Source organism: Orbicella faveolata, unplaced genomic scaffold, assembly GCF_042242905.1.
Source record: "Orbicella faveolata isolate gen_17 unplaced genomic scaffold, um_ofav_v1 contig_35, whole genome shotgun sequence".
In the NCBI taxonomy this organism is placed as follows: Eukaryota; Metazoa; Cnidaria; class Anthozoa; order Scleractinia; family Merulinidae; genus Orbicella; species Orbicella faveolata.
The window spans coordinates 15843038-15855000 of NW_028301564.1; the positions used below are offsets into that span (position 1 = coordinate 15843038).

The window sequence follows — 11963 nt, forward strand, 5'->3', positions numbered from 1 at the left end:
TATTTTAAGTCTGTCGTCCATAAAGGGGTGGCGAATGGTCCTTCAAAAACCAGGGGCGTAGCCAGCGTTTTTCCAAGGGGGGGGGGGGGGTCACACTGTGCCAAAATGAGGGTGCTCAACAGATTTCCATGTCGTTTTCGCCACCGGTTGTAGGTTAGTTGCTTAAAAAAATGGCTTACAAAGCGGGGGGGGGGGGGTCATGGGCACCCCAGGACTCCCCTAGCTACGCCCCTAAAAACCACGGGTCTCGCAAAATTTTCGGGTTTCGCAGTCTCGTTGTTTAAGCGGTGATGTACGTCTCGCAGTCTCAATTTTTTGCAAGGCTGAACGTGTCGAGCTGGCATTAAAAACACTTTGAAGTGTCAGGGTTGCAATTGAAGAAGGAACATGTCTGGGCCCGCAGAGAAAAACTCTAGTCTCGCCTTCTCGCAAAGTCTCACATTTACCCTTCACCACAAGGGTGGAAAAGCGTTAAAAAGAATTGAAGCCGATCACTGAGATTCGAGCCATCTTCAATTCATTTCCCATAACAGCCATTTTGTAAATGAATAAATGTAGTTGTTGTAAGCTACTTACAAGCCAAAGTAAGCATTATAGCCTATAAATACAAATTGTTGTAAGCATTCATTACAAGCCAAAATGACACACAGTTAAATTAAGTAGGAATACATAATATTATAATAGTGATCGCAAGATGCGAAAAACCGGAAAACCTACTTATACTGACTGGGGGAAAGCTCCTCAAACCAAAACTAACTGCAAATTACCTAGGCCTCTGGAGTTTTCAGGCGAATTAAACTCTTATCTAATGTTAAGTTTCAATAATATTAATTATTATTCAAACCTGGATCATTGGACCATGCAATTCAAGAGTTTTCATTAGCTTAGCCGTCAGGATACAAATATGGTAAGCGCAAGCGTATATTTTATTTTAGTTTTCTACATTTTGGGGGCGCTTTCAAAAAAAACAATTATTCCACTCGCGCTTGTTGGGTATGAGATGATTATAGTCAACTCATATCCAACGCGCGCTCGTGGAATAATTGTTAAATATGAAAATATAACTTTTTAATCCACCGAAAAAGAGAGCCCCTTAATTGTTTGTGTTGTTAATAATTGAATAGTTCCCGTCTGTAGAATGTTCTGAGTTCTTCGAAAAACAACTGAAATTGATTGAAATCTTCTGAAACTCCTTGTAAAATGTCACCGAAAATAGAGCGAACAGGAAAAATGTTAACCACTCTCCTAAGTTGCTGGTGACATGTTGTGGGTGGAATTCATTTGTAGCGTTGAACAGCAACCAAGGAGCCCTGTAGAGAGGGTTTCCATGTAGTGAAAGGTGATTGGTTGTCCAAACTTTCAAGATCACGTGAATGATACCGGTGACGGTCAAGACACAAGTTATCAGGAGTCGAGTGACAAACATTCCCCATGAGTTCATTGAGAGTTTGGCGAGTTGAAATGTGACCGCGGATTCCAGAAAACAGTATGCAATTCCACAAAGGCCAATTATCAAACTTCCAGTGAGATGAACGATTCCCAGTTGCCCATACTCCTAACAGAAGGAGAAAATGAAATCAAAGCAGTTTTTTGATGATTTTTGATTGTATGTTCGGCCTAACAGAGCACAACGCAAAGGAGATTTATGTTCCGCTTTGTGTCGTCAAAAATGACACTTCTCTTTCGTCTTAGCGTAATTATTAATGCTGTTACATGAAGAAAGGCAAAACACGTTGAATGATTGACCACAATAAAACGGAATCTGTAGATTTCTTCAATTTGTCTATACGTGTCAGGACTTCACTCAGTCATCATTCAGTGGTTTATTTCCATTCCAAGAATGTACTTTGCGACGAGTTATTGTATTTCTGGCGTGCTGACTCACAAACCCCAGTTAACAGCGGAGAACCAATGTTGGCCTTTAAATGGAAATAAACGATCTACATGTCCCGGCGACGGACATGATAATTTTTTCTTCCAAAGAGTGCTTTGAAATCGTGAGGTAATTAGGGCATGTTCCTGTTAAAATCAAGGCCAAGAAGCATTTCAAGTACAAAAGGAGGGCGGATTCTGGGCTCGCTGTACCGATACTAAGCAACTAAGCGGCTTTGCAGAAAACGAAATCGACTTTTCCAAGGTTTCTGATGCCATCTTGCCTGGAAGGAGGGAGGGGGTGGGCAACAAGGCAACAATTACAGTAAATGTATGGAAAAAGTGGGGAATCTAATGTTTAACAAATCACGGAAAATTCGAGTTTGGAAGTATTAATGAAGACTAAAATTACTAGGTAAAAGAATTCACAGATCGCATTTGAGGGAAACAGCCTCGCTAGAAAAGCAAGTCGAAAAGCAAGTCGAAAATGGCGGGAAATTTTACAGACATCTGTATGAAAATATAAAGTGCAATTCTTCGCCTGACAAAAAATCTTTGTTCTTCAAATTTGCGCAAAAAAAAATCTTCTGCTGGGTATCTTTTCCTTGTAACTCATTAAATACTCACAACGTCAATAACTCTATTTCTTTTCATACTTCTATGCTGTTCTGGTATCATTGTTTTTTCCTTGTGGCTCGTCAATGGAGGGAATGCTTCGCATTCTGTGGGGATGAAGTGCTCCTCTCGTCACACTTTTGCCCCCATAGACTCGATTTCCGGAGGCTCAACTCTCTCCGTCTCTACCCCATGGAGCTAGGTTATTGGAGGCCAACTCCCTCCTCTCTACCCAGGAATACTCACAGTGGCACTGAGAGAACGCCCACTCCCTCCTCTTTATCCACTGTGTACATCCCCTTGGGCTGTAGGTTTTGTGTTTCTTCACACTCCAGGAAACAAGGGGAGGTTGATTAATCGATATATGTAGCCACCAATCAGATGTGAAGTAAAAACGCAAAAAAAAGAAAAAACAGACAAAATTAACGGTCTCACTCGATCAGTCACGAAACTACCCTACGATCGCTTCGCCTTTCTAAAACCATCGTATATCTCGTAACCACTTAATAACACCTCAGACATTATTTTTTCTCCACTCGAACTCTTCGTAAATATAACGGAAACCGCCACATCAAAATGGCGCGAAAAATCGAGAGCCTGAAGTTAGCATAAGAAAAATATTTATCGATCAGTATTTTGCCTTCGAATTTCGTAACTACCTAAATCTGTCCAGTACGCAACTCGGTCTAATATCCTGCTCAGACTAAATATGTAATTCCAGCGATCAGTCGAAAAAAAGAAATTCGAAAAATCTGTCGTCGTTGACTGCGTTCTTCAACATATGCAGAGCTTAGCTTGGTCATTCTCTATTTTCCAATTGCCCATAATTTACTCTGTTTGCCCCCCAACTTTTGCATAAACTATTGTTGCGAAATGCTCTTGGGAGGTCTGCATATTCCCAAGAGCATTTCACAACAATAGTTTACGCAAGTGGGCAATTGGAAAATAGAGAATTTCATGTTGTTTCTTTGCAGAAGACAGCTCCGACTCTCGGCTACCCTCTTCCTCGTGTAAACGGGCCTTATTAAGAGGCTGTCCGTGTAAGAACCGACCACTCGATTTTCGGCCGAAAACAGAATTTCTTCAAATTTTCTGTGTGAGACAGTTAGTCCATATGATAAACAAAAATAGCAATAATTCGGCTTTAAGTGCTATTTTTCAATATTTCTGGCGACGATTTCCGAGTACGGTCCAAAACCGTAAAAACCGTTCTGTTTCGAGTCAAATTTAGGCGTTGCGCTGAAGGAGCTGAAAAATTACGCTTTTACTCAAATACAATAAAACTTACAGATAATTTTATTTCATGTTTTTTCTTTCGATTAACGGTAAAATATTTAAAATCAGGCTCAAGAAAAATTAATTATGATTTTTTGAAAATGCCCTACAGATAGCCTTTGCAAAATTTTAGCGAGCATGCTGCTGGTTGAAGAAGTATTTCTCAAAAGTATAACGTAATCTGGAGCCCTGACTAATATCCATGTTTAGTACTAGGGCTAGCGTACCGAAAACAGGAAAAAAAACTTTGGGCACTAACCTTTTGGAACTACAGGAGTGCGATCAACATAGCTAATATTCAGACGCGAAAGCTTGCGTGACACAATTTCGCACCGATTATTGTTCCTAAGTTTCCCACATAAATTCTTAAGTTTCCCGCATGAAATATTACCTTGAAGCAAATATTCTCAAAACGTGCTTTTTGCTCTGGATAAGGCATGAAAAGCCTTAAATTCACGAAATATTCTTCCAATTGGGAAGTTATAAGCTAAAATGAGCGGCTGCGGTTTAAGTTATCTTCTGTCTGGCCTAAAAGCTGTTTCTAGAATTCAGTTAAATAATTAAGGTTTGGACTATACGTAAAAGGACACTCATATTTAACAACTAGAACCGTTAATCATATAATTTAATGCCTAGAAAGGAAATATTATTGTTCACTAGTGTACTTCAGCTGTAGCGAGAATCTAAGGAAAATGTAGATTTCAGTCGTCTACATTGTAGCACGCTAGCGTGTCTAAGTTATTTTTAGCATGTCACGGACATTCTTACCGCGTTGTTTTACAGTTGCAATAACAATGACTGCAAGATTTTCATGCTGAATTATACGCTTTCTATCTTTGGCTTCGTTTTCTTTGAAATAGCGTTTATCTCTTAATACCAGCATTGTTGGTTGAGTAATTCTCTTCAGCGAATTCAATCTATGCAAATATAGTGCAGGTTTACACCGCGATGTGTCAATAGGGAGTTCATAGTTCCTGCGAGCAAAAAAAAAATTGGATTGGGCGCCTGGAATTCAATGTTTATTCTACTCGCTGTGTTTCCGATGGCGTGCAAGAAGGCAAACAAAGTTGACAGTGCTACTAGTTTAACACAGCTACACAAAGCTCCGCGATTCCCCACAATGTATTTACAATTATTTCACGCTGTTAAAACCATCTTCGTTCACTTAGTTCAATAAAAAGAAAAAAAAAAATTGTTAAGCCGTATGTACAGCGCCCAATACATTCTGAAGAAGGCATTTTGTGAATTTGTTTTCCTAACGGCGACATTCACATCCTTCTAAGAATTTGGATAGGTTAACTACCAAACTCTTTTTCCGATCTTTTGAAGCAAAGGGAACTTCAAAATATCTAAGTATCTCCTTCAGCATAACTACACTGAAACTGTCTAGTTTCTCGTCTCGTGAGAGGTCGCACAGGCAGTAGGAATCATAGCAGATTGGATGTCTAGGACTGAGTTGGGCGGCTACATTCTCCAGTACCCCTTGCCTTTCTTGCTCTTCCTCCTCTGTGTACACGTCCTCTATCTGCACCTCTTGGTTCCCCTGTCTTCTGCGTGTGGCCGCCAGTCTCGAGAAGAAACCTTGCACTTGACTCTTCGTTAGCCAGTCTTTTCTTTCAAACATCCGCGAACCATCTGGTTTCCTCGGTGTTCTCATGTCTGCAGCCACTTTTCCGGGATCTGCTTTGTTGCCAGTTTTCTCTCCGAGGTCGAATTTCGTGGTTAGGTTCTGTTTAACCTCATCCGTAAACCGCACAGCTTGACTTCGAGGCTTGTGTAAAGCCCAGCCAAGCTGTAAGTCACTACAAGAACCAGAAGCTTCATTTTTGTCACTTTGCTCATCGCTATGTACCACAAGTGCGCGGCCGGTTTCCTCGTTTTTGTCAACAGTAAGGAATTTTTCGGCCCAGTCTCTTCTGAGTTTGTCATACACTGTTTCGGAGCCCCCGCCTACTTGGCGGTGTTCGCCGACATCAAGATGACTCTCAAGCTCACTGAATTTCTTAAACACCATCTGACATCCAGGCTCAGAGCAGAAGAAGAGACCGCTGCTTTGTTCGTCATCACTTGACGTAGCCTTATGGAATCGAGTTTCCTTGACTGCGAAAAAGTCTACATCTACAACAAGATCTGTTGGACCTTGGGGCTTTACGATGATGTCTTGATAGGGAATTATTTTACCTTTCCCTACGCCATAAGCTCTCCACACCCGAATTCCATTTAATTCAAATTCAAAGTTATGATACCTACTGAAACCATCCACTTTATTTAACTCGAGTGTTTTTTGAGTCTCATTTACCGTGCAAACGCAAGCAGTTGTGCCTCGAACAGAACGTTCGGAAAGCGCTGTACACATGTCCTTTGCAGAGAAAACGTCGTTTCCCTCATTGCAATATCGTCGGATCGCTGATTTCATCGGACAAAGGATTCTATCGCACACATCTTTTCCGTACTGTGGCTCGGAAAAGTCATACTGCGTGACAGTAAGGCCAACTCGTTTCCCAGCATCTCTTACGGCCGCCAAGAGGAAGTTGTTGTGGTAACAGCCTGCTTCGTCACTCCTAAGACTCACTTGGGTAATCTGGGGGTGATCCTTTTTTACAACTTCCAGTGTGTTTTCAATGATTGAGCAGACTGCATACCAGTCCTGCTGGCACTAATCAAAGATATGCGCATATGATTTCAGCTCAACCTTCCCAGTGCTAGCATTCTTAGTTATGACCGTTGATATGTGCCAGCTAAGGCCTCGTTTTCCAAACCAATCGGACTGCTTCTCACGATATCTAATTTGAAGAAATTTCATGGCCCAGTCCATTATTAGGATAGCGGGCGTGTCGTCGGCTGATCTAAGTGCATCTTGTCTAGCCTCTTCCTGGTTTATCGAACGAATAACGTGGGCTTTCCACACCAAGATGTCTGACTTTGCGCGGTCAAAATCATATAGCAGATCCTCTCGTTGTTCTGAACTGTAAGGTGTCCAGAATGACCCTTCGATCCCCAGTCTGACTTCCTGAAGTACATTCTTCATCCCTTGGCAGTCATCGCAACTGAATACGTGCTCATGAGAGCAGGGTTGCTGGAACTCGGCTTCGACAGGATCACTAAGCGCAAAATGTCGACAGTGGTCAGCGCAAGTAGAATCATGTGGCTGGCAATGTACGCGGAAGTCAGTCTTAAGATAGCGTTTTGCATCTCTGAGCTTTCTACGAACATCAAGACACCACTGTTTCTCCATTCCTCCTTTCTCAAGAGTTTCAACCAGTGTCTCAAGAGTCTGAAATCCCGCCGCGCCATCAGCTGCAATATTGTCCAAGCCCTGGAGCGACTTACGCTGCGATGCCTCTCGAACCTCCAGGATTTTGAACAAAGTTGACCTACTCAGTGGTTCGTAACATTGTTCTTTGCAATACTCCAAGTATTGTTCAATCATTGTAGATCTGGTCACTGTCCTCACAACATTAGGCATCTCTATTCTGTGGCCACTTTCGAGGATTAGTATTTTACTACCATAAGAAAAGTCTTGATAGAAGTACGGTCTATTTGTAAATTCCACAAAGTGATCGACCTTACTCATGTCAAGACGTACGCGGTGCTTGGTTGTAACTTCAGGGGTTGTACCAGGGCCGCTTAGGTTAGCATGGGAGCGTGCTTGCTTTATTTCCCATGTGGATAGTTTTCCGTATGGTTGGTGATTTTTTTGCAGCATGCTCATGGGATATCTATAAGCGTAAAGGCTTAGTATCTGTCTCTTTAAATTCTTAGTCTTAGCGTTCTTGTATGCAGTCATAAGTACCACTAGATCACCAGGTGGTGAACCATCAAACTTTTCTCCTTGTGTAGACTGAGCCATGGACTTGAAGAGCTCCTCGCCACTTCCTGGTGCTATTGCGCTACACACTAGCAAACAGTCTTCACTAGCCTTTTGTACAACATTCAACTGTTCCACTTTGCACAAGTTGTTCAAGGGGGTTTTCAGTTGGGAGATAAGAGGCTCGCGTTTTGTTTCTTGTGCAGTGAGATTTGCAATCTTGTCCATAGCTGAGTTATACACACGAACGGTATTTGTAACTAAGGGTGTTGGAGGAGACGCGGCATCTGGAACACGATCCTGCCATTGCAAACAGCAAAAACGACGCAAAGCGCAAAAAATAAATTTGTTATCTCTTGCGTAAACTGAGTAAAACGTTGTCGACGTCAGACTTCTACAATTTGCATGATTTAATTTTAGCACAAAGGGCTAGGCAAAAATAGCAACACGACAAAAAAAAACTGTTGAATAAAAAAGGCAAAGCTTCTAAGCCATTTCTAAAATCAAATATAAACAGTAAAATAATTTATTTCTCAAGTACCCAGGATTGGTATTGCTTTTTAACGCGCAATGCAAAATAAACAAAAAGTGGACTAGGAGAGCTGCCAAAATAGCTTTGACATTCCAGCGTGTTTGCCGACTGAAATCGACATCTTCTTATCTGTACATCTGAGGTACATTCGCGGTACACTGTTTTTTTGTTTTTTTTTTCTTGCCAATAATCATATGGCAAACACTTTTACTTCTTAAACATGTTTAATATGGAATTTTTGTATAGTACAAGGCCTGTGATGACCCAATTTCAGCAACTGTGTTTAGGCGAAACTTAGGCAACTCACGCCGCAGCAGTTAATTAGCTTATAAATTCCCAATTTTGGAGGAATCTTTGGTGAATACAAGGTTACTCATGCCTTATCCCGAACAAAGGGTGCGTTTTGACAATATTTGCTTCAAGGTAATATTATTTTATGCGGGAAACTTAACAATTTATGCGGGAAACCTAGGAAAAATAATCGGTGCAAAACTGTGTCACGCAAGCTTTCGCGTCTGAATATTAGCTATGTTGATCGCACTCCTGTAGTTCCAAAAGGTTAGTGCCCAAAGCTTTTTTTCCTGTTCCCGGTACACTAGCCCTAGTACTAAACATGAGTATTGGTCAGGGCTCCAGATCACGTTATACTTTTGAGAAATACTTCTTCAACCAGCAGCATGCCCGCTAAAATTTTGCAAAGGCTATCTGTAGGGCATTTTCAAAAAATCATAATTAATTTTTCTTGAGCCTGATTTTAAATATTTTACCGTTAATCGAAAGAAAAAACATGAAATAAAATTATCTGTAAGTTTTATTGTATTTGAGTAAAAGCGTAATTTTTCAGCTCCTTCGGCGCAACGCCTAAATTTGACTTGAAACAGAACGGTTTTTACGGTTTTGGACCGTACTCGGAAATCGTCGCCAGAAATATTGAAAAATAGCACTTAAAGCCGAATTATTGCTATTTTTGTTTGTCATATGGACTAACTGTCTCACACAGAAAATTTGAAGAAATTCTGTTTTCGGCCGAAAATCGAGTGGTCGGTTCTTACACGGACAGCCTCTTAAATGCTCTCAGAAATGGTGTGGCACACAATATCTAAACGAATCTGAGTTTTGCTTGCATTCTTAACTTACCTCTCCCCTTGGAAAGCGGAAATTCCCAGCGATAGACACGCCTATCATAGATCCGATTCCAAAAGTTAGAGATGCCACCCTTAAACGATAGATTAATCCCGTGTTACTTTCCTTGACGCTTGTGGAGGCCATTTCAACTTGCAGAAAGCGCACAAACACTGCCATGAGTCCAACAAATGCTACTGTATCAAGAAACTGGTTGAAGATGGAACCTTGTGGCTCAAAAGCGGCTGTTTTGCTAACACTCGGGAGAACTGGCTCGACATCTTGTTGATAAATCGCGATTATGTAGGAAGATATCATGCCTAAAACCAGGAGAATTGACCAGGAAAGGGGAAGAAATCCAAGGCCTCGTGAAATAGTTGCCATTTACACGCTGTAGACACACTAAGATTTGCAAGTTACTGGTTGTCTACATCACTGCACATTGTCAAACATTAGAACCCCCTGAAACAGCTCAACACGTTGTATCGTTTAAAAATGAAGTGCTATGGCAACTTTATCGTTATACCATCTGGTCAGTTCAAAATGCGTGAAAATTACAGTCAAGTCGGAGTATTTTTCACGAAATTCGAGGTGTTTGGATAGCTGATGAAACAATGTCTTTAGTGTTTGATATGTCTTCTAAATCGAAACAAAAACTAAGGAGTAAACGGAGAGGTAATTTCGTCAAAATCTATGCTAAATAAGACCAGCTACCCAAACCTCCTTTACGGTTGTGATTTTCCTTGTTTTAACTTGATGAATTAATAATGAGTCTGAGACTGTGCTATCAAATTTTAGTACAATAAGATTCGATTGAATACCTCCCTCGTTTATATACTCCTCGAATTTCACTTGATAAAATTCTTCCGATTATAAGCCCCCTACCAATGAGATATAAATTCTTTAGAGTTAAGGTCCCGGCTATAGTAGCTTATAGTAGAAATTGTTTACAAGAAGGGATTCCATCTCAGTGGTCAAAACAGAATCGTGACATTGTAACTGAATTCGTCCTTTCGCGAACATTTAGTCACAATTTATTATCAAAGATCTTTCAAGAGAGCAAACGGCTAAAAGCAACCCGGCAAAATTCGCTGCTGTTTTACTCAAATAATGTTTTACAGATTATTGTGACGAGAGAAATTACGATGATTAAGTTTTATTTGTTTAGTTGCTTTCGCTGTCAAAAATAACATAGAAATCCAACATACAGTTATATTTGTTTTAGTTCGTTTTGCATTTCTGAGTTACAGGTTACTGTTCCAGTTCATTAACGGTAACAAACACCTGCTGTTTTGTGTAAGATCATAACTGTAGTTAGAATTGATTTGTAATTATTACCTGCAATAGTCTTTTGTTAAACTGCTCTCTACCTGTATTGTTTTGAAAGTTATTAATCTTGTAAACGATGAATTCCGTTAACCAATCGAGCCTTCTAAAATGTGTGAGATAATGTTTAGTTATGATTGTTTTAGTAGCCTTACGTGATCGCTTGGAATTGCGTTTTGGCTTAAAAAATCGTACTTTGGTTATGTTTTACGTTCTGAGTGCGTTGTTGGATTTAACTCTATTGTTGGACCCAAGTAACTGCGTATTCTCTGTCTTCCCGTTGGATTGTTTTGCTGTAATAGATCCCGAGACCTCTAGGAGTCTGACAAACTCCGTCGCTGCAAGCGCGTTCCCCTCTGGATTGTTGTAACAAGGATAACAACTTAAGCGGCCCAAAAAGCTGTTATCACATTATTTTCAAAGTTTGCATAGCCCTATTGAAACGACTATGTCTCGAAACATATTTTTGTTCCAAATCACTAGGGAACCGCTATGCTTGCCTTGGTTACTTCAAAGAATACATCTCCATCAAAAATCACCAATATGGTGAAGAAAGGTTTACTTTCAAAAGCAGCTCAACGAAGCTAAAAGAGCCAATTCGATCCTCTTACAATAAAATTTCCAGCAATAAGAAGTCAACGCCTAAATAAGCGAGTAGCAAGGCTTCGTCACTTTTTAGTAATTCGCCTAAGTAACTGTATTGATTTCAGTCGACAATCGACTGAAAGCGCGATTTTCATCGCATTAAGCTAGACTGCTCTTTGACGTTTCCTGGCCAATGTATACATTTAGCCCCGGAAAAAGTTTGTGTTTATGTTTAATCAGGTGCGCAATCAGAGATTTTGTGCAACATGCTATTTCGGCACAATAGACGAAATAAGTAGTTCTAAAATATTAACATCGCCTAGTTGAATTTAAGATGGCCGCAACTAGCTATGAAAAGACTACCAATTGTTCAATGCTTTATCGGTTAGCCGGTCAGTGACCGTCAAACTAGACAACATAGTGTTCTAAGCAGATATCAAGACTTGTTTTTCTCGCAAACTGTCTTGCAGATTAGTTAAAAAAAAAAATAGATCTACAGCTGGTTAAGCCACTGTACCACAAAAGAGATTCTCTCCACGAAAAAAAATCATTGCGCAAAATAAAGGGGGCAACTGTTATCGTTGCTATGGATACTCTTGTTGCTTTGTGATTCACTGATAATTTAAAGATACCTTTAGCCGCTTAGTATTTTTCATGTTTTCAATAAGAAGGTAATGATTATACATACCTTGACCAGTGTGGTTTTCGCTGTTTCGTTCCTCCGTTGTTGTGTTTTCTTGTAAGAATTCGCCATCATTCGACTCGATCGTTACTGTGGCTCAATTCGTTTACTGTTGGGAACAAATTTGAATCAATCAATGTGCAGCT

General features: G+C 40.4%; 1 protein-coding gene and 1 pseudogene across 1 annotated transcript; both read right to left on the reverse strand.

The window, feature by feature from the left end:
- Positions 1 to 948: 948 nt before the first annotated feature.
- LOC149103486 (DNA damage-regulated autophagy modulator protein 1-like) lies at positions 949 to 9608 on the reverse strand. The gene is made up of 2 exons (XM_089273798.1): positions 9240 to 9608; positions 949 to 1555 (listed from the first exon to the last, which is right to left on the reverse strand). Exons 1-2 carry the CDS (start codon positions 9606 to 9608, stop codon positions 1094 to 1096), a joined length of 831 nt encoding a protein of 276 aa, XP_089129924.1. The 3' UTR covers positions 949 to 1093.
- On the reverse strand, positions 4608 to 8781 carry LOC149103487 (uncharacterized; annotated as a pseudogene).
- Positions 9609 to 11963: the final 2355 nt, after the last annotated feature.

What these genes read in the sequence shown, in the direction of transcription:
- LOC149103486 (XM_089273798.1), bottom strand. Translation starts at nt 9,608, where the DNA reads ATGGCAACTATTTCACGAGGCCTTGGATTTCTTCCCCTTTCCTGGTCA. An exon ending in TCCGCTTTCCAAGGGGAGAG is followed by an intron (nt 1,556 to 9,239) that starts GTAAGTTAAGAA and finishes TCCTTCTGTTAG; the next exon opens with GAGTATGGGCAACTGGGAAT.